Below are 22,839 nucleotides of genomic sequence, written 5' to 3' on the forward strand. Positions count from 1 at the left end.
AGGTCTAGTTCAAAGTGTATACCACAAACCAAATGGGAGTGCCTGGAATATAGAGGGATTCAGGAGAGGCAAGGTTGGGAGAATCACTGGGATCCAATGGAAGATGGTAAAGGTTTACTCATCTTTCATTTCATAGGAACGATTTGAGTTTATGACTTTTAGCTCATCCAAGTAGTATGGATTGCAATAACACTCTTCCTGCCCTCTTGTCCCATGGGTACTGGGTCACCTGGGTTTAGGGCAAGGGTTGAAAGGCTGCTCTTATAATTGTCTAGGTGCCTGGTAATGAGAAACTATCTTAGGGTAGTGGCAAAGGGAATACAGAGGATGAAATGTATGTGAGAAATATTTTTTTTAGGGTGGAATTGATAGAACTTGGACACCAGCAATAAAGGTCATGGAAAGGCAAGAGGCACAGAAAATATTCAGGTTTTGAAAGTGGGAGACTAGGTAGAATCATTGGCAGAAATAGTTTATTCCAAGTGTTTAGAATTGTGCTTGGTCCATAGCAAGCACTTAAATGTCTTTTTTCTCTTTCCTTCCTTCCTTCCTTCCTTCCTTCCTTCCTTCCTTCCTTCCTTCCTTCCTTCCTTCCTTCCTTCCTTCCTTCCTTCCTTCCTTCTGGAGTGTCATAGCCAACTCTGAGAATTTCTGTGGGAATGCTAGAATTCCTAGAAGCAAGTTTGTTTGGATCCATCTAGGATTATGCTTGGCTTATTCAACCATTTCATTCCCTGAATGTTGCTGGAAATAATCCAGGATTTTGTTTCATCAGAAAATTTTACCCATGAATACAATAGGTAAAAAAGGGCTGGATTTGAGAGAGGAATGGACACTACATGCTGGACAGAGGGACACAAGGGCTGAGAGACTAGGCACACTTTTGTGAGGTGATAAGATGGAGCTACAATGTTGTAGAGTGATGCAAAAGGTTTGGCAGAGGACTGGAACTAGAACTAGGGATTCCCTGAGTCCCCAAGTCAAAGGGTACCTCTGAGTAAGATGAAACTTGACTAGGAATAACAAATGAGACACGAGTATTTGGGAGTTATAGAAGATAATAGACAATAGAGACTGGTCTGAAAAAGCTACTTAAGATAACCCATTCCATATGACTTACACTTATTAGATGGCCCGGCAACCATCTGCTTTTAGGTGCTACTATGAGTGCTTTAAGAGAAATCTATATTGAGGAAACGAATGAGATAGGTACCCCTGGGAGATCTGTCCAATGCAGGTGTATAAGTAACTAATAGGAATTTTTTTTCAAGTGGCATTAATAGAGGGTATATTTGTCTTAATTGAGTTGGGGGAAAACAAAAACTTCTTCAATCCTTGTGACATGGTGGAAGGGGTGGCAGTGGGCTTAGGAAGAGGAGTGGTAAAGAAAGGAATTCTTTCTCTCAATGTGTCTGGATCCTTAGAGGCATGTCAGAACCTCTAGTGGAAGGTTTCCTGAGAATGAGAAAAATGACCAGGAACTATGTAGAAGGGCTTGTGAAGGAGATGGTTTCCTGTGAACAACAAAAAAAGCTTTGGCTTGTCTCAGAATTTGAGTCAATCCTCTAAGAAGCACTGACTAAGTATTTAATCTATACTCTGCCAGGCATTGATCAGGGGAAGACAAAAATGAAACAGTATTTGTCCTCAAGGAGCTTATAAGAAGAGATGAAATGTCTATAAGAAAATATAAATTAAGACAACAAGAGAAAAATGAGGTAGTTTTGGGGGAGAAGCATTTGCATTCAGTAGGGAGAGGAGTTAGAGAGATTTTTATTAGTTCTCTTTTTTGGGGGGGATGTGGTTTTGGCATTTTCTGATGGATATTCTTAATATGGGAGTTAGTATCATCACTTTTGTATCTTTTCATAAGGTCCTTTTGCAACAGCTGGGCTATTACATTGAGTATTAGAGCAAAGACTATGTAGTTACCTATCTATTCACCAAAATACACACATACACACACACACACACACAAACACACACACACACACACACACACACACTTTTTTTGTACTATGGGGGTTCAAGAATGTTCTTATTATTTGAGACATCTTAGTCTAGGAGATTCCCTTGAAGAAATCAATGCATTCCAAAATCAATTCCAGAAACAAATAATAGGGGTAGATGGATGTCCCTGTCTTCACAGAATGATAACTCTCAGTTAGACCAAGCCTGGAAAAAGAAAGATTTCTTTGCTTAAAGGACAAGCATTTTTTCTAAAAAGCTAAGAAGAAGAGTCCACATTAAATTTCAAGAGCCATATTCAGGCATTCTGTATCTCCACAGATGATTACTACTTTAAAAGCTGTACCAGGTATAAAGACAATGACATTGTTTGTTGGGATTTATACTTAAGGCATTTTTAAAAAAATTAAATTGAGTTTGTTGCTTTGCAGTTAGCATTAATTTAACTCAGAAAAATGGCTGAGATAGCAATTATGCCTTTGACATGCTGGCTTAATTACTATTTAATTGCTATCTGAGTTGTACTTAGCAGATGGTCAAAAAATGTTGATAGAAAAATGGTAACATTATTAAATAGAGCCAACCCAATAACTGTGCAAGTCTGTGACTGTAAACTTACATAAATCTGTTTTAATCTTCTAAAGTTTCTTCTAAAAGACCTGAACAGAGTTGAATTTGAGTAACTGCTCTCTCCAAATGCAATTATAGAAAACTATACAGAAAACTTAAGAGCACAGAAGGCATCACTATCAACTTCATTAGCACAAACATTTTGCAATTAAAATCTTTCCAGAAGCATTTATTTTAGTAATTTTCTATTATTAATTAGGCACTGTGCTAGGAGCTGGGGATACATTACAAAAAGGAGAGAGATTTTCAGGAAGCTTTCAGTTTACCATGAGATACAAAATACATTTAAGAAATAAATAACCAACATACACACAAAATAAATTTACAGTGGTTAGGGACAGTAACATCTGGAAGAATATGGAAAGACGACTTAAAGAAAGTGGCATTTGTGCAAAGCCTTGAAAGGAGATAAGAGTTCGATGAGGAAGAAGTAACTAGAACTAAAATGGGAAGGCCTTTAAATGTCAAACAGGAGAGTTAGTATTTTAACTTAAAGGCAAAAAGGAGTCACAGAAACTTCTTGAGCAGAGGAGGGATATGATGAGGTTCAAGCTTTCAGAATATCAATTAGGCAGCTGTGTGGAGGATAAAATGTGGAGGGGAAAAATTTGAGGCAGGTAGACAAAATGAGAGGCTTTGCAATAGTCCAAAAGAAATGGCCAATTTTTGTGGGAGAAGAGAGAATATGAAGAAATGGTCTAGTTTATTCATTAAACAAGGGTTATCAATAATATATATATATATATATTACATGTGTGTGTATTTTATATGTTCACATATATGTAAAATTGTAGTTACAGAATTACATCAAGTTTGAATGGAAGAAGTACTCTGTCAGGGATTTAGAGTGTGAAAAGCGTTGAACTTGAAGTTAGGGAGATGTGGCTTCAAATCCTGTTTCTGGAACTTAATAGTGGTGTGTGTGATCACTGGCAAGTCATGGATCCTCCCAGTGGAGCTAAAGCTTAGGGCCATAGATGCAAAGGTGGAAGGGTTCTTAGAAGTCATTTACTTCAACTCTTTCATCTTACAGGAGAGGAAATAAATTCCAAGAAGTTAAGTGATTTGTCTAAGATCATACAGGTAGTTAAGAATACAAAGGCAGGATTTGAATCTAGATTTTCTGATACCAGGTCTAGCACTTAGTTCCACCACACTAGGAATCGCTTATAATTAAGAAATCATATTTTATATATAGCAACACATAATTATATATACACATATATAATTATATGTACCTTTCTATATCTGTATAAAACTAATGATATCAAGTATATATATTTAAAACTATTATTGATAATTTTCTTGCTTAAGCTATCATTTTCAAAACCTATTAAACCTTTGATTCTAGATAATATTTTATGGGTCTTTTCCCTAATTTTTTTCTCTTCTTGAAATGACCAACCTACCATACGTACCTGACTCTTAAGCATGGTATATCCATTTCAATGATCAGATCACAGCTTCCTCTCACAATTCTACTTGTAGATCACTTCTCTCTCCAATATTTAAAACAAAAAAAGGGCAAATAATTTTATATTTAGAGATGAAAGGGTCTTCTGAAGCCCTCAAGTCTAAACTCTATTTTACAGATGAAAAAAATCTGAGGCCCAGAAAGGTTAAATTGTTGAAAAAACAGGAGATAAACATTAGAGGGAAGATTTATACCAAAGTCCACTGATTCCAAAGCTCATGTTCTTTCCAACTTACTATGTTGGGCCTTCTTCTTTAATACTTCTGCTATGTGATCTAAATGGACATGTTTCCTACGGGCTTCTTCCCCTCCAACTGGAAGAAAGAGAACAGGATTGAAGGGTGTATTATGGGCCCTTAGAGATTACTGAGATGGAACAGCAATGGTAATAATGTGAAGAAAAGGTAAGACACAAGGGGTTTGGGAAGATGAATTCAATCAGGTTGAGGACAAGAGAGGAGTAAGGGCACTGATAATAATTTGGTTGTCTTTTTATTCTTTTTTATTTAAGCTCCTTGTTTCAGACCTATTGCATCAATCAATTTCATGGTATGTGTTATATGAAAAGACACTGACTGGTATGTTCTAACCGATAAACTCTAGTTAAATGTCTGTTTATACTTCTTGCTTGAAACAGATAGGGAGAATAAATAGCACAGGCAATATCCTACAATCCATTAGATAACCCCAAATCTCAGAAACAGATAAAATTGATTAAAATGGCAACAATAACTTATCATACTCTGAGGACGTAGTTTTTATTTATTTGTTAATACGATGGCTCTAGTGATGAAAATCACATTTTGGTTCAGTCATGCAGTCAATAAGCATTTATTATGACCAAAGCAAGAGATCTGATTCATACACTGATGTCAATTTTGAGGAAGGTTTCTAGTGTCATATGGAAGGATTGTTTATAATACTATATAGTCCGTATTTTAAAGTAATGATTGAATGAATAATGATATATTCATTTAATAATATAAAGTTCACAAATCACTTTCCTTTCAGGTGTATATGAGGGCAAGCATTCTTATTTCAGAAAAGTCAATTAATAGCCTACATCTCTACACAACAAGTAGATGTTGAAGCTTAAAAGCGAAATTAGGCCATCTTCCTTTTCAGTGTGCCACATCATTATTATTATTGTTATTATTATTTGTCTTTTTGGCATATTTATGAAATGAAAGAAAGCTGAAGGGATACATACTACAACACACAACTGATAAGATTAAAAAGATACAATAATGTATTAAATCTAAAAAATAAAATTTTGCTTTTATGTTAAAAAAACATCAATTGCCTAATTACAAGATGGGGGATATCTGCCTTAGTTACAGTTCATATGAAAAAAAATTTGATGCTGCTAATTATTACAAATTCAATATGAGCCAAGAGCTATGGCTGATAAACAAGCAAAAAAAAAATAAATGAGTCTTCTTGTTTTTCAGCCATTTCAATTGTGTCCCTACTCTTCATGACCCCATTTGGGATTTTCTTGGCAAAGCTACTAAAATGGTTTGCTATTTCCTTCTTCACCTCATTTTACAGATAAGGAAACTAAGGCAAATAGGGTTAAGTGACTTGCCCAGGATTACATAGTTAGTAAGTGTCTAAGGTCAGATTTGAGCTCAGGAAGATGAGTTCCCCTGACTCCAGGCCCAGTACCCAGCTGCTTAGGCTATATTAAGAGAGGTAGCAAGTCCATATTATGGAAGGAAATATATAGGGCATTGAAACAGAATATGGAATATAGCCTCACTTATGAAATGAGCTGGTCTGTGGAGAAGCCAAAATAATGTATTTACATTTGAACATAGGCCTTTCTAGTGTCCTAACAATGCTTATAAACAATATAGCAAACAAAAACCAAAAAAATACTCTGACACTTGGCTCAGGAGATTCTGAGCCTCATGTGGATCCTCATGTGGAACTTGCCTAGCTTTTCCATTTAACCCCAATCCATTCTGGAAATTTGCGATTCACCCTCAGGACCAGGTTAAGTTAAGTAGTTTTCTGATCAAATTTTCCTGGAATGAGGCTTCAATAAAAATGTGTAGATTTAAGTGGCTTCCCTGTGAGATGCAGGTTTCATGCAAAATAATAGCAAACAGAGCATGAAATGTAAAAAACAAGTAATTAAGAGGCATTAGATGGAAGTGATCACCATAGGTAGACACTAACCAACTATAGTAACTTGAGATAGTACTTAAGTGCTCATCAATAAATTGACAGGTAAGAGATGCTTTACATAAACTATAATTCAGATAAATCTCTCTAGTCACGATTTGACTCTGTATACACAGCTTTCGTTCCTTTCAGTAAAGAAAACTTGGAAAATTATTGCTTTCAAATTAAACTTCCAAGTGAAGGACATTTGTATCAGTGTCCTTCAACAGAAGATATTGAGAAACAAGTAGTAAATTAATTAATTCGATTTCTCTTCTCGTGGGTTAATGTGAGGGGCATATAATAGTCCCAAGGGAACAAACAGTCTTTTATCTTTAAAGAAACCTTCTGATTGAGTACAGTTACAGGCATGTAAAACAACAGGGCGCCATCCCCTCATCAGAAGAAAATATAAGCTTTTGAATTGCAGTGTAGCATTTATACATGATCGTTCAGGAAGATATGTGGAGGTGTTATTCAGCATAGCAAGCTAGAGATATAACAGGATCCCATAAGGATAAAATCTTTCTCTTTGAGATGATTTATATTTAAATGAGTTCACCATAATCCTTTAAACTGAAGTGCAAATTGGTTATCAAAGTCCATGGCTATAAGAGTTGTTCTGCATTATAATGAATTTCACAGTTTCCTAAAATGGAAATACTGATTTCAACAATATCACAAGATATTTCAGTTAGCGAAAGACTTGAAGATATTGTCATAATATGACAGAAGATATAAAATATATACCTCAAAACTTCCCTATGGACAATTTGTGGACAAGCTTTCTAGAGGGAAGGATTCAGGCTTATAATTTCATTGGGGTAGGGAAATCTCAGTGAGAAAAATTCTTCTACCAATTCAGATCTGCAGCTCTTTCACACAACTGGTATGTGATATTTACAGGAGGTTTTTCTCACTCCCAGGCCAGCCTTCCTTACACTTCCTTTCTTGGGCACAAATATATCTTTGAAGTGGTATAAGGGGCAGTTTGGAGTGAGAAATCATTAACTTTTTAAATTTCTCAAAGGATTTTAATTGTTCAGGCATTCCATAAAAATGGGGAAAATCAAATAGAATTGAATGTTTAAACATTTGTTTCTGTGGTTATCTGATTTTTTTATGTAGCCATCTTTTCCTTTGATGATGCCAGCATCACCCAGTAGGAATCCTAGGATTCCTACTGTCAGGGAGGATAGTTGCATCTTCATAATAGTGATGTAGGTTTAAACTCCCTAAGTTTATGCAAGAGATCCTAGCTGGTAGAACTGATAATTAGTTTTTCCATTCAGTCAACCTCCCCCTTGAATGACTTTTGACTGCTTTGGATCAAATGAATGGGGATTATAGCAGTTCCAGCAGAAGCAGAAGTCATAGTTGGTATTCCAGGGTGTGGTCTCAAGTGATGACACAGGGCTAACATCCAATCACTTGCTTATACTAGCCAGTATCATATTAGCCATAATGCTGGTATGGAAGCTCTCTGAATGAGACAAAAGAAGGTGAAACAGACTTCCCTTTGCAATGCAGATTTGAATTCTGATAGATTTTTCTACATCTAGTAATCAAAAAATCTGTGTCTTTTCATTGCAATGCTATTCCATCAAATGTTAATCCTTACCCATATTTTGATACTGATAGAGGTTAGATGTAAATCTCAAACTCCTTCCTCTTTTTAAAATTGTGAATCTCAGAATAACCAGTTATTCATATTCTCTGAAAGGGCAAAATTCTATTGTATCACTTCAAGTCCCAGTTTTGTGGTTTTATGTCTAGCATCTATAATACATAATAAAAACTCAGCAAAGTTTCTCCTCTCACTCTATGCTGTCAGTGTGACTGATAGTGCTGGCCTGGTCTCATTTACCTCCTAATGACCTGTCTATGACTACACATCATTTTCACTTACCTGCCTCAGCCTTCTGCTGCTTTTCAATCTTCTCCAGTCTTCCTAGCAAGGAGTCAATTTTGGTTTTGATTTGGGTTAATTCTTTCTTGATTGTCTGTAACTCATCTGATTTCACTGGAAGGGGGCACAAAGGAAAGAAAGAGACATAACATGAAATACACTCTGATTCACTCAATGACACCACCCCACCCCCACTCTCTGTGTGCCCTTGCCAAGATATTTAATACAGTTCCTTAATATTACTGCTTCTCATTTTTTAAAGGATACTTGGTAATGGACATTTAAAATGGGCCTCTTTGAGATAATATACTTCAGCAGTATGTGTGTGAGTTAGTAAATCCAATCAACAAGGGAGTACATGAAAGGAAGGAGTTTGAAAATAAGATGTAAAACAATTTTGATGTTAGCTATGTGGGAAAGGCACTTACTTAACTCTTGTTAAGATCAGACAAATATATAAGATCTTGTTATGGTTTAGTTGAAGAAAGTTCCCACATTGATGAAGCCATAGGTCCTTTATATTTTCACTCAAATTATTCTACTGATACAGCACCTAGAGGTTGTTATTGTAATAATTAAACCTTATTTATATCAAGAATATCGAAGCTCAGAGAGATAAATTGATTTTTCCAATTTCAAATAGCTAGTAAGTATAGGAGTCTTGACATGAACCCAGGTAACCTGCCTCCAAATCCAAGGCTCTTTACCTCATTTTCATAAATTTATACCTTTAATAACTGTTATCTGTTGTTGTAAGGATGGGATTTTGTGCAAAGGAGATGGAACCAAAGGAGGAGAAGGCAGTTGCTGACAGTTGAGACCAGTAGAGGATTCTGGGAATTTCTCCCAGGAGGAGGAAGAAGAGAGGGTCTTTGGGCTGAGGGCTGGGAGGAGTGAGGAGGTAGAAAACCACTCACTTATTTTCACAGCGGGTGGCCTGGCTCAAAGATGAAGGAAGCCAGACCAAGCTGTGATTCCCCTCTCCCTTTTTGTCTCTCAGGCACACTGAAATGTGATCTGACTGTCAAATGGCTTTTATTATTCACAAAATCAGGGATTGAGGAAAGGGGTGAAGGGCAGAGGGATTTTGGGGTGGCCTCTTCACTATTCCTATGGGGTTTGTTGCTTAGGTAGGAACCCTAGTGGTTCCAAACTCCTAAGCTTCTCCCCTCCCTTTCCCTTCTATTTCTATTTCTATATTGTATTTCTATCCTTTCCTATAATTGTAAGCTTTGACTGAAAAGGGTCTCTCAGCAAGGATGGGCAGCGGGTGAAGGAGACTAAGAGATTGCTTCCATTGGAGTCCAAAATCTTAGCTGACTAGGTGGTTGTAGTCTTGAAGGATGAGTTGTGATGAAAATGGCAGTTATTAGGGAATCAGGATTTCAATTTCCAAGAGAAAGATCCTCAGCAAGGCCTCTGGACCAATCAGAGCTGAGTTTTCTCCCTCCTCCCAGCCCTCAGCCCAAAGGCCCTTTCTTCTTCCTCCTCCTGGGAGAAATTCCCAGAATCCTCTGCTGGTCTCAACTGTCAGCAACTGCCAGCAACTGCCTTCTCCTCCTTTGATTCCATCTCCTCTGCACAAAATCCCATCCTTACACTGTTCTTCTTTTCTTTCTTCCCTGAGGCAAAGCTCTCTTCATTTATCCATTTTCAAAGTGACAACAAAAAGGGTTACTTTTAAAACTGTATTTGGGAAAATAAAAGAATCAAGGATAGTAAGAATGGATAGTAAATGAGCACCAAGTATTTACATGTGTCATTGTATCAAGCTAATTGCTGGAGATACAAAACAAAAAAGGCAAAAACAATCTCTGCTCTCAAGGAGCTCAGAGTCTAACGGGAAGAGACAAGAAGCAAACAATTATGCATAAATACAATATATACAGGGCAAATTGGGGATGCTCATGAGGCAGAAGGCACTAGGATTAAGTGAGGATCAAGAAGGTCTTCCTGTAGAAGGTGGGGTTTTACTGGGACTTGAATAATGCCAAACAGGGCAGGAGATAGAGATGAGGAGGTAGTGAATTCTAGGGACAGCCAGTGAAAATGCCCTAGACAGGAGGACTCTACTTGTGGAAATAGCAAGGCACCCCGTATTACTGGATCTCATGATTGGGGGTGGGGTATAGATTGTAAGAGTTAAAAGGTAGTAGGAAGATCACTTCCCAGTATAGATGAGATGCTGAGGTACTACTTCAAACCTACCAGATTGGCAAATAGGACAGAAAGAGAAAATTAAAAATATTGGGGGGATATGGAAAAACTGGGATACTAATGCAGTGCTGGTGGAGTTGTGAACTGATCCAAACATTCTGGAAGCAATTTGGAATTATTCCCCAAAGGCTATAAAACTGTGCATTTCCTTTAACCCAGTAAGGATTTATATGTACAAAAATATTTATATAAACTTAATGTGATGGCAAAGAATTGGACTGAGGATATCTATCAGAAGATGGCTGAACAAGTTGTGGTATATAATTACAATGAAATACTATTGTGCTATAAGAAATGATGTGCAAAATGATTTCAGAAAAATCTGGAAAGACTTCCATGAAATGATGTAAAATATAGTGAGCAGAATCAGAAAAACATTATACACAGTAATAGCAACACTGTACAATGATCAACTGTGAATGACTTGGCTATTCTCAGTAATACAATGATCTAAGATATTTCCAAAGTATTCATGATGAAAAATACTATCCATCTCCAGAGAAAGGATTAGTGAATTCTGAATACAAATCAAAGTATACTATTTTCACTTTATTTTTTCATGAGTTTTCTATATGCATATTCTTCCACAACATGGTTAATATGGAAATGTTTTGTATGATTGTGCTTGCATGGCCTACATTAAATTGCTTACCATCTCAGGAAGAGGTGAGGTGAGGGAGGGAAAGAATTTGGAGCTCAAAATTTTAGATAACAAAGGTTAAAATTGTTTTTACACATAATTGGAAAAAATAAAACATTATTTTTAAAAGAAAGTCATGAAACTTAAAAAGTGGGGAACTGTGGGCATTGAATGGAAGTCAAGGGAAAATAACCAATAGGTAAAACTAAAAAGGAACCACAGAAATTTAAAACAAAACTTTGTCATATGAAGATGTGTTAAATATCTAATGGATACAGTCACTGCAGTTTAGTATTTTAACATTCTTATAGAATAAATTTGTAATTAAGTGAATATGATTGAGTAAAATATTTATGTGTATAATCTACATCTATCTATCTATCTATCTATCTATCTATCTATCTATCTATCTATCTATCTATCTAATTATAATCATCTCCAAGAAAAGGCAAAGCTACATGACTCTTACTTTGCTTTCATGTCCTCTGTAAAGAAGAATGAATTTTGATTGGAATCAGGAGAACAAAATGGCTAACGGGTAGTTAATTAATACCCAAATATTTAAAGGGGTTTAAAGAGAGATATAGCTGCCCTTGATGAGTTCAATACATTTGGCTCAGATGAAATATAACTAGGGTACTGAAATAACTGGTCAATGTGGTTGCTGAGTTATTTCAATAATCTCCAAAAGACTGGAGAATTGGAGAGGCAATAGAGTACTAAAAAAGGAGAAAGAAAAGGAAGAAGAGGAGGAGGAGGAAGAGCAGCAACATATAAACTGGAGATCAGTTTTCTGGACTTTGACTCTTAGGAAAATGTAGAGCACTATTAAAAGTCTGGTTAATGGACAATAAAAAAAAAGAACAGTGATTCACAAAGATTCACAAGGATACATCAAGAATAAGTTATGTCAGACCAACCTCATTTCTTTTGTTAATAGAATTAATGGCCTAATAGGTAGAGGAATGCTATATTCACCTTTTGGCAAAAAGCCTGATTGTCTCTTACTCTATTCAGGTAGAAAAGCTAAGGAGGTGTGGGCTCAATATTGCAATTAGATGGATTTGGAACTCTTAAACAACCTGACTCAACAAGCAGTAGGTAATGATTTCATTATCAACTTCAGGCCATTTTATTGCTTATGAACATCTTCATAAAAGAATGGATATGGTAAATAAAAACCATGAGAATTAAAGTTATTTTTGTTACTCATTAGCAATTTGGTGTAACAAGTCATGAAATATAGGTTTGAAGGCAACCTTTATCATTTATTAATGCTAATGTATAAGTCACTTTATTTTTCTGAGACTTAGTTTCTTCTTCTGTGAAATGGTTATAACATTAGATACACTACCTACTTGACAAGACTATAATGAGGAAAATACTATAGAAATGTGAATTATAGGAAAATGGTTTACTGGATGGTGATAAAATTAAGAGGAATAGGAGGTCATGATTTTACACAAATTAATTAATCAATCAATAAGGATTTATTGAGCACGTACTATATGCAAGGCATTGTGTTAGATGCTGGGGATATAATTACAATAAATGAAATAACCCCTGTGAGCAAAGAACTTACATTTTAAAGAAGACCATATTTTGGGTTGCCTGTGCAATTTAAGTATACATTGTAAGTCACTCCTATAATATGTGTGTCTGTATGTATAAATGAGCAGAGAATAATAAAGTAAAGAAGTTTTTCATCCTAATAATGCCAGCATATATTCAATTTAGCCCCAAATTTCCAATGAACATGATTTCCTATATCTACTTACCTCTTTTTCACTTATAATGATCTCACATTGGGCATTCCCTGAGGATTACTGAGCCAAATGGAACATTTAGTTTGACTCTCTTTAGCCCTCGGGAAACATTTAATATTTAATCAAAATAAATTACAATTCTATTTCTGCTTGTGGTTTAACCATAGTTCAATTATAATCTCATTTTATAAGATTTTTAACTTAGAAAAATGCTTCATTATTAGCAAAATACAATCAGGTGAGGTTTTTCCCCCTGAAAAATTCTCCATTATAAAAGCAGTTATTTATTTGTATTTTATTATGTTGCCAAGTCATTTGTGAAATAATAATCATAAGACTTAGGAATCTGTGGGGAATTGCTACTTTAAAAAGCAGTTGACAGGAGAATACAGTTTTAAAATGAGAAATTAGGCTTTATGTCAATTATTTGGGACATATGAAAGTATCATTTTTGAGTTGTAGATAAATCTGGAAAAAAATTCCTGCCACAACTGTAAATTGATTCTCCTTTGAAGACTGATTCACATTGCTTTTCCTAAGAACACATGTAGTTTTACTTAAACCTTTCAAATAGATTGCCAAACATTTTGTCCTATTGCTTTAAATTTCAATACAGGAGAAAATGGCAAGTCAAAATGGGATTGCTGATGAAAATTAATGGAGTCTTTTCCAAAACTGCAAAATCATTTTTTCCAATATGAATGTGATTGCCTATCTTATATTTGTTTATACTTTAAAAGTCTCTTGACTCTGCTCCTAAAACAACTTGAAATCTAAGAGCCTGCTGTTGTCTTCTGTCATTGATCTTAAGATGTTTTGTTACCTTTGGACCTGGTCCAATTTACTCTCAGATGGTAATAATAACTCTTTTTAAAAATTCTTTTAAGAAATACTTACTTGTCTTTTTATTAAAATATGATATCATTGGCAGAGAAAAAAGTTTATTGAACTATAAAGAACCTGAGATGCAACAAGAAAACTAGGTACATAATCCTTAGGAAAAAAAAGTATAAATGTGATATAGATAAGGATTTTCTTTCCTTTGCATTAACTCCTGTGAGAGTAAAAAAAAAAATTCAGAACCCACAGTGCAGTGGAATAAATGCTGCTTAGTCCACAGTACAAGTTGCAACTTGCTTCATTAGCAAAAGTTACACACCCAGTGTTCTTCTTTTTGTCAGTCTTCTCCAGATTTCGACCAAGTGAAGCCTTTTTATTTTTTTCATAATCTGCAAATTTTGGGTCCCTTTGCTGAATGTTCCATGATTATGACAACTTTTTTTTTGAGCTGGACACCAAGTTTTCAGGAAGTTCGAAGACTTTCCCAAAGCTACAGAGTTAGTAAATTTTGGGATGATATATCATAGGACCACTATGCTTTCTTTTAAGTCAGAGCTGTAGGAAAACTTTTTATCAGCAGATATAAATAAAAAAGAAGCATTCTGGCTCAACCTCTCATCACTACACATCATTCATCATCATACAATTTTTCAGTTCTAATATAGTGGAAAGAGAACTTAACCTGAGGTCAAGAGAAACCTGGGTTTGAATTCCTTCTCTGACATTTAGTAGCTGTGTGATTGCAGACTTTTAAGTCCTATAACCTCTCTGAGGCCTGTTTCCTAACTCTAAGGTGAAGATAATAATACCTCTAGTATCTACTTCACAAGGAGGTTGTGATTTCTCAAATAGAAAACTGATCCAAATTTATAAGAATACAAAGTATTCTCCCACTGATAAAAGAGTCAAAGGATAAGAACAAGCACTTCTCAGATAAAAAAATCAAAGCTATCTATAGTCACACAAAGAAAAGCTCCAAATCACTATTGATTAGAGAAACACAAATTAAAACAAGTCTGAGATATCACTTTACACCTCTTAGAGTGGCTATTATGATCAATAGGAAGATGATAAATGTTACAGGGGACATGGGAACATTAGAAGACTAATGCACTGCTGGTGGAGCTGTGAAGAGATACAATCATTTTGGAGGGCAATATGGAAGCATGCCCAAAGAGCCATAAAACTATGTATAGAGAAATATCTCTACTGCATCTGCATCAAAAATATATAAGAAACGGGAAAAGGGCTTATCTATATATACAAAAATATTCTTAGCAACTGTTTTTTGTAGTGACAAATAATTAGAAATGGAGGGGTTGTTCATCAAATGAAGTGTGGTTGAACAAGTAGTAGTATATATGGTTGCAAAGGAAAACTATTGTGCTATAATAAATGACCAACAAAATGAATTCAGAAAAACCTGGAATGACTTATATGAACTGATGCAAAGTAAAATGAACAGAACAAGGAGAATCGTGTATATATAGTGACAGAAATATTGTATGATGATCAGCTGTGAAGAACTAAACTTCTATCAGCAAAACAAGGTTCTAAGACAGCTTTGGTGAAGATGAGGCATGCATGCAGAGCCAGCATTTGGGGAACTATTCTGCTCCCCGTCTTCCCAGTGCCTGAGGACATTTTTTGCATACTCTACTCCTCTGTCCAGCTGCCCAAAGCAAGAACTTCCTCCCTCAGAGCTCTTTGGTAATGCTGGGGCTCACAGATAGCTTGAATTTGCTCTCTGGGCATGGAAGCTGAGAAAAGGTTCACCAACACTGTTCTAAGATAACCCCAATGGATTCATGACAAAAAACACTATCCACAGCCAAAGAACAAACCATTGTAATCTGATTATAGATCAAAACCTGCCAAATTTCAATTTATTTCCTTCATGAGTTTTTCAAATTGCATTTTTGATATGTGTCTTCAGTCACAACATGGGGAATATGGAAATACATATTGTATGGAAGCAATAGTATAACCTATATCACACCATTTACCACCTAGAGAGGGATGGAGGGAGAAAAATCTGAATTGCAAAATGTCAGAAAATAATTGTCAAAAATTATTTCTATATGTAATTGAAAGAATAAAATTTAATAATAAAACAAGGTAGCTATAAAGATAAAATGAAATAATGTACATACAATTATATAAATGTCAGCTATTAGTACTTATAATTGTTTTTTCTCTCTCTAAGTTTTCCTTTTCTATCCCCTCCTTTTTTTATTTCATTCTTCTGTTATAATGATGAAGATGATCACTGATAGTTCTCTATTACCTAGAGTACCAATTTTAAATTCCTGGACCTGACATTCAAGGTCTTTCAAAATTTGGTGCCAACTTACCTTTTTGCCCTTATACTTCCTCTGTATAAAAGTCACTTGTTCTAGTCATACAATTCCCCAAAACATGGCTTGCCTTTTTGCCATTCTATCAAGCCACGATGTCCTCCTTGATTCTTTCTACCTATTGGAATCCTAGTCAGTCTCTGAAGTCAGATTAAATTTTATACCATCTATAAATACATAAAATAGAGGTTGATAAATCTTCGTTGCCACAAAAGGTATTACAATAAAGTATGTGGACTCATTTCCAAATTTGGGAAATTGATTTTATTTTCCCCATCCACTGAAATCTGTATTTTGGTATTAGGATAATGTTCATGGTGCTAGACATTGCAACTCGGGGCAAGCAGAAATGTGGATCTGCTTGGGATGCTCTTGGGTTTTTTTTTAACCAACACTGCTCTTGCTGTAGTTCATTCAGGGGGTCTGATTCCTCAAGGAATAATTGTAAGGATGGCAAATAAGACTGGGTAAAGGTATCCCTGAACAAAAAGCCTTCTGATTTCCCTGAATTTAGTTCAGGAGTAGCCTGGCTACTTAGTCAACTCCTGTCCTCTGTCAGTGTCACCCAGTCAAGCATTCTGCACTCTATTTGCTGTCTGATAGGACGTTCTTTACTTTTCAACTTGTATGCTATTTGAGGGAAAGGGGCCATGTCATGGAAAGGAAATGTAAAAATTCCTTAAGTATTCAAAGACTCAGAATTCATGATTTCTACTGATAGCTTATCATGAGATCACTACATCCTGTTCCAAGTTTAATCTCTCTAAGATCTGGTCATACCTCTTTTAAAATTATTATTTAATGGAAAATAAAAACTGATGAAGAGATATATGAGAGATTGATGGCTACCCAATTTTGATGTTCAATAAATCTGTTCAAAAAAGGAATAAATAATATAAAGAAATTAAAAAATAGCTACGTGTAAAGGAGAAATACAGTCTGTTGAATGAAGCAACAAATCTTTATGGGTTTATTTATTAATGGAGATCCTGATAACCTGTCTAGGAACATAGAGGACCTCTGTACCTTTTTGGGCTCCTCAGAGCATCTGGACTGGTATTTTGGACATGGTGGGCACTGAGTAAATATTGATTGATTGATGTGGAATATTAATGATTTGCAGTCAGCTCCTGGCCATTATTTTGCAATTGCAGTATTTAGATAATCCAAATATTATGTAGATGTTACTATAATTTACCTAGCACTTGGGCTTAAGAGCTGAGCAACAAGTTAAGATTTAGGAGGCTCGGGTTTTACATTTACTCAACATATATTACATTCTAAAAGCAAGACATGAATATACATTTAATTTATTTTTGAGAAGTTGGATGCATTTGAAATGAAGTCTTCCTTGTACCTAGTTTTTATTATTCACATTCTTCTTAACAAGATGCTCGAATTTGTGATGCTCTAAGCAATTTTGTGTCATTCTCTGAAACCAATACCAAGTTCCTGCCATTATTACCAAATTATTTTACAAAGAGTATGGAAAGAACTCTTGGCCATGGGTCAGTCATTTTGTGCAATTGCCATGGGTATCACTGTCTTCAAATATATATATCAACTCATTACATATATATATATATATATATATATAATATCTGTAGCACATATGTAAAGGAAAATGAGTTGATTGAAAATTTCAAGAAAATAAGAAAACTATAGCCAAAAAAGGATGTTTTAAAAAATAATAGCATCAAATGTTCATTAAATGTCTGTGTCCAGACAACTAGAATAAATTGTAAGGAGAATAAATTTATCCAAGATATAACTTGTGCCTTCAAAGAGTTTATAACAGGCAGAAGGAAGATCTGAATTAGGATCCTGCTGTTAAACTCACTAATTTGGTAGCTAAAGACCAGTAAATTAATCTCTTTCAGCCTTATCTGTAAAGGGGAAAAATAACACTTGGAATACTCACCACAAAAAGTTCTTATAAAGCTCAAACAAGATAATATGTCAAATGTTTTGTAAAACTTAAAGTGCCAAATAAAATAAAATCTTTAATTATTATCATTAACCATTATTGAGGAGGTAAGATACCAATAGCTCTAATGTTATATGATCAGTACATTAGAGTTACAAAATCAGTGCTTTGTTAAAAGCAGCAAAAACATTTGCCACTATTATAGAGAATAATATGATATGACATAAATCATAGAGATATCTAGGGACTAGAACCTTTTAACTATAATTTTCACAAATACTTTCATTACTGTATAGTTTTTTCAGCCATGCCTGACTCTCTCTGACCCTATTTGGAGTTATCTTGGCAAAGGTACTGGGATGGTTTGCCATTTATCATTTTACAGATGAGAAACTGAGGCAAATAGGGTTAAGTGACTCTCCCATGGTCACACAACTAATAACAGTGTCTGAGGTCATATTCATTTCAAGTGGGAAAATTTAAACCCAGAATTACTTTTCTAGTTAGAGGAACTTAATCTGTATTACTTGTAAAGTAGTATTTTTGAAGAGTAGCTAGGTGACACAGTGAATAGAGTGCCAGCTCTGGAGTCGAGAGTCATCTTCCTACTTGAAATAAAGCAAAATGGCAATTGAAAAAATTAACAAAATTCCCAAGATTGTTTTAGTTCTTCTTTGATATGGATCTTTATTTAGAAGGCAAAGCAAAAAAATGGTTTTCAGATTATGCACATTATTTTTATTAAAAAAAACTTACTTTCCATCTTAGAATCAGTACTAATCATTAGTTCCAAGGCAGAAGAGTAGTCAGGCTAAGCAACTGGGGCTAAGGCTTGCTCAGGGTCACACAGCTAAGAAGGGACAGAATCCAGAACCTCCTATCCACATTGCAATGACTATTCCCCCTTAATTATTCTTTAAAAATTTTTTTTAAAGAAAGAAACTAGGTAAATACATTTTCTCAGTTCTATGCTCTCTGAAGGAGTTGGTTGGTTTTACTGATAAATTTTTGACAACATAAGCAGATTACACTGTGTTCCAGGCAGCAAAATGATGTTTCTACCTTATTCTGAGAAGAGAGATGTAATCTGACAGGGAAATTGGCTGTACATTACTATATTGAATATGTCTGTCTTCATCAAAAGTGTTTGCTTCTCTCATTTACATTGTACAAGGGATTTATCTTCATTTCATTCTCACACATTACTGCCAAATCTACCTCAGTAAAAATTATCAGGGATTTGAGACACCTATGCAGATAATTCTAATGCTTTTCCTTTCTTCACTGTGGCCTCTTTTCTCTCATTCCCGACTTTCATATTAAGTTATTCTAAATAATGGTTACATTGCTTCCAGAAAAAATTTTGACTTGAGTTTAGGATGATATTTTCAAAAAGTTAGTGGAAAGATAGTCTAGAAATTGAATTAAAATATCAAATAATGAATAATACCATTGTTCTTATAGCATATAGTAGATGCTTACTACAGACCTGTTGACTGGTAAACATTATGGGATTAATTCTGATCAATAAGGAGGACCTGGTTTTCAAAATGAAAATAATGGGAACCAAGGGTGCTGAAGGACAAAACTGTGGTAGAATCCTTTAAAATTTTGGAATAATCTATGAATTTCACATGCCCATGTGGAAGGGGAAAGGGATCGTAATTAGACTTACTCTCTAGACTTTGGGGAAACAGTTTTCTTAGACTTCAGAGAAAATCTAGGTAGTTTTCCATGGCCAAAGACTCTGAAAGGGTAATTGACTTAGCGGACCAAGAACTTCTTAAGAATAGAATTATGAACACAAAACTATAATATAAAGAAGAAAAAAGGGAAAGTGACTATGGTTGATTCCACAATTTGAAGATCAAATAACTAAAGAAGAAGAAGTAGCTAGGTACAATGGAGAGAGGGTCAGGTATGGAGTCATGAAGAATGAGTTCAAATATGGTTTTACGATAACTCTAGTCCAACTATCAATAATATGGAATTAGGTCTTAATCAATGATATTTGTCTCCTCCATTAGCTCCTTGAGGGCAGAAACAGTCTTTTGCCTCTTTTCCTTTTCCCAAGTGCTTAGGACAGTGCCTGGCACCTACCAGATGCTTTACAAATATTTATTGATTGATTGTTATGTGGATTATGTGAGTTAATAAATTCATCAAGATCATCATCATCATCGTTATTATTAATGAAGTATCTACTATGCTCCAGGCACCATGCTATGTATTGAGGATAAAAAGACAAAACAAAATACAAATGTCCCTCTCCTCAAGGAGCCTGCAGTCTATTCTGGGGAGTCAATTATGTCTCTTTACATACTTGGGTTCATATTAAAATAATTTTCTTAATCTCTGAAAAATTCTTTCAGGCACTTAATTTCTTTTTTTTTTGTATTTACATTTTTCCTTTAATAGTGCAATTGCATGTTAAAAACTACTTAATAATATAATATTAATTTGTTGTTGTTTAGTTGTTTTCTTTGTGACCCAGTGTGGATTTTCTAGGCAAAGATAATGAAGTGGTGTGCCATTTCTTTTTTCAGGTTATTTTACAGATGAGAAAACTAAGGCAACCAGGGTTAAGTGATTTGCCCAGGGTCACACATCTAGTAAATGTCTGAGGCTGGATATGAATTCAGGTCTTCCTGACCCCAGGTTCAACATTCCAGTCACGGTGCCACCTTGCTACTGGAAATAGTTATCATTTATATAGTGTTTTAAAGTTTGCAAGGAGCTTTACAGATATCTCATTTAATATTATCCCAAGAGAATTTATTGAATTGAATCACTTTTAATTTTCTGTCTAGCCACATTGTTATTTTTTTTTTTTTTGCTTTCAGACTGTCTCCTTTTCAATTAATTACAGATTGACAGTTTCATGAAGGAAAAGAACTATTTAGACACTCCTTGATTAATATAACTAGCACTTAAATAGCACTTTAAAGTAATTTATAAGTTAACCCATTGTATTCTTACAACAACCTCATATGGTAAGTGCTATTATTATTCTCTTTTTATGTTGGAGGCTAAGAAAGGATAAGTGACTTATCCAAGATCAAAAGCGGGAAAGCCTAGCATATAGGTGGTTCAGTTGTTAGAGTACTGGGCCTAGAGTTTGTAGGATCTATGTTCAAATCCAGCCTCAGACACTTATTGGTTGTGTGAACCTGGTCAAGTTATTTAACCTTGTTTGCCTTGGTTTCCTCATTTGTAAAATGAGGTGGAGAAGGAAATGGCCATCCACGCTAGGATCTTTGCCCAGAAAACCCTAAATGAGGTTATGAAAAGTTGGATACAACTGAAATGACAGAATGACTTCCCAGTTCCAAGTCCAACACTCTCTCCTTTGTACCACTTGGACACTTTAGAGCAACAAAAAAGAACTGTGTAGGTAGTCAGCTGCAAAACAACAGACAGTTTTACTAGATTGCAAAACTTGCTACCACTGGAGATATTAAAAAATGGATGGGGCTTGTTCAGTGGCAGTGCGTGGGCTTCAGAAAAAGGCTAGATTACCACTTCTTGGGTACCCCGAAGAGCAGATTCCTCTTCAGATAAATATTAGAGTAGATTGTCTCAGAAAGCCCTCTGAACTGAAAACTATTGACATTTCTTTTATTAGATGCTAATTTATATGAAAGGGAATTCTTGCTAGAGTAATGTTTTTCATCATTAAAAAACCATAGTCTATACCTGTAACACATTTATTATCCTTTCTGAAATGCTTGAATGCACTCATCACTTCTGCAAATCCCATTTTATGACTACAAAATTTGATTGAATTCAATAAAGACTTAGGGTGATTATTACTCTAGTTTTTAGTGATATGAAGAGATACAAGAATACCTTAAAATGATCCATCAAAAAAGTCTTATCAGTATTCAGTGTTGGCAAATTATAGTGTTAATTTATTTTCTCTTTATGTGCTTTTTCTCTTCAGAGGAATGAATCCTTTTTGTAAAAACTCCTTTAAGCTGAAAATGATGAATTATGCAAGCCATAACATTAATTTCTTCTTCTCTACTTGCCAAACAATTAAATGCTAACAAAGTCATTAATGAAGGAGTAAAATGGACACCTGAAAATCTATTTCTGTTTGAACCAATCATTTAACACTTTATAGTTCAGGCTTTATAATATGAACTCTAAAGTAATTGTGAAATCTAGGCACTAGCCTAATTATGTAAAAGTCTTTTCAGATACAACTCCCAATATTCACAGAATAGTTTTACGTGTTCTTATGCAATGGGATGTTTGAATGTTTATAAAAATCTTGTTTAGATTTCTATTTTACTAAAACTGTGTTTCCATCTTAATTTACATGAATTATGACTTAAATATATAGACATCAATGATATAATCAAGGAATATGTTTCCTTTTACATTAGACTTTTTATTAAAATCAAATATCAACCCAGTAGAGAATTAGATATAAGCTCCTAGTCATTTCAGAGTAATAAATGGCCCTTTTATAATCTACCTCATAACCCTTTTCATTCCTCACCTCCCTCACTATCCTCAGCCCTACTCTGGGAATTACATACAATTCCCCAATAGTTACCACTTTGTAGATGTCATTATGTACAGAACAGTTGGTTACAAAGTCAGTGAAATTAAAGATCGCAAAAAATTTCTAGTTCAACCATCCAAGGCAAGTGACTATCTAGTTCCTGCTTGAAGACTTACTGAGAAGTAGTGCTTTACTTCCCATGGGAGTTAATTCTGATTTAGAGGCTAATTTCAGGATCTAAGTTAACCTCTTTTCCCCATAATAACTTTCCCTTTAAATTTTTTTTCTATGGATACTAGTCTTGTACTCTTTGTTGGCCATTCACAGTACAATTAAACTCTTTGAGGGCACTGACAATCTCTCTATCTCTCTCTCTCTCTTTCTCTCTCTCTCTCTCTCTCTCTCTCTCTCTCTCTCTCTCTCTCTCTC

General features: G+C 34.9%; 1 protein-coding gene across 1 annotated transcript in view; it reads right to left on the reverse strand.

Moving 5' to 3' along the window:
- The window catches only part of RALYL (RALY RNA binding protein like), a 572,389-nt gene that overhangs the window by 171,814 nt on the left and 377,736 nt on the right, over nucleotides 1–22,839 (reverse strand). The window contains exons 6-7 of the mRNA XM_044682437.1: nucleotides 8,151–8,264; nucleotides 4,309–4,386 (exon numbers count right to left, since the gene is read on the reverse strand). Coding sequence (XP_044538372.1) covers nucleotides 4,309–4,386; nucleotides 8,151–8,264 — 192 coding nt within the window. The remainder of the gene's footprint in view (nucleotides 1–4,308; nucleotides 4,387–8,150; nucleotides 8,265–22,839) is intronic.

The sequence above is a fragment of the Gracilinanus agilis genome, chromosome 1 (assembly GCF_016433145.1).
Source record: "Gracilinanus agilis isolate LMUSP501 chromosome 1, AgileGrace, whole genome shotgun sequence".
NCBI classification, from domain to species: Eukaryota; Metazoa; Chordata; class Mammalia; order Didelphimorphia; family Didelphidae; genus Gracilinanus; species Gracilinanus agilis.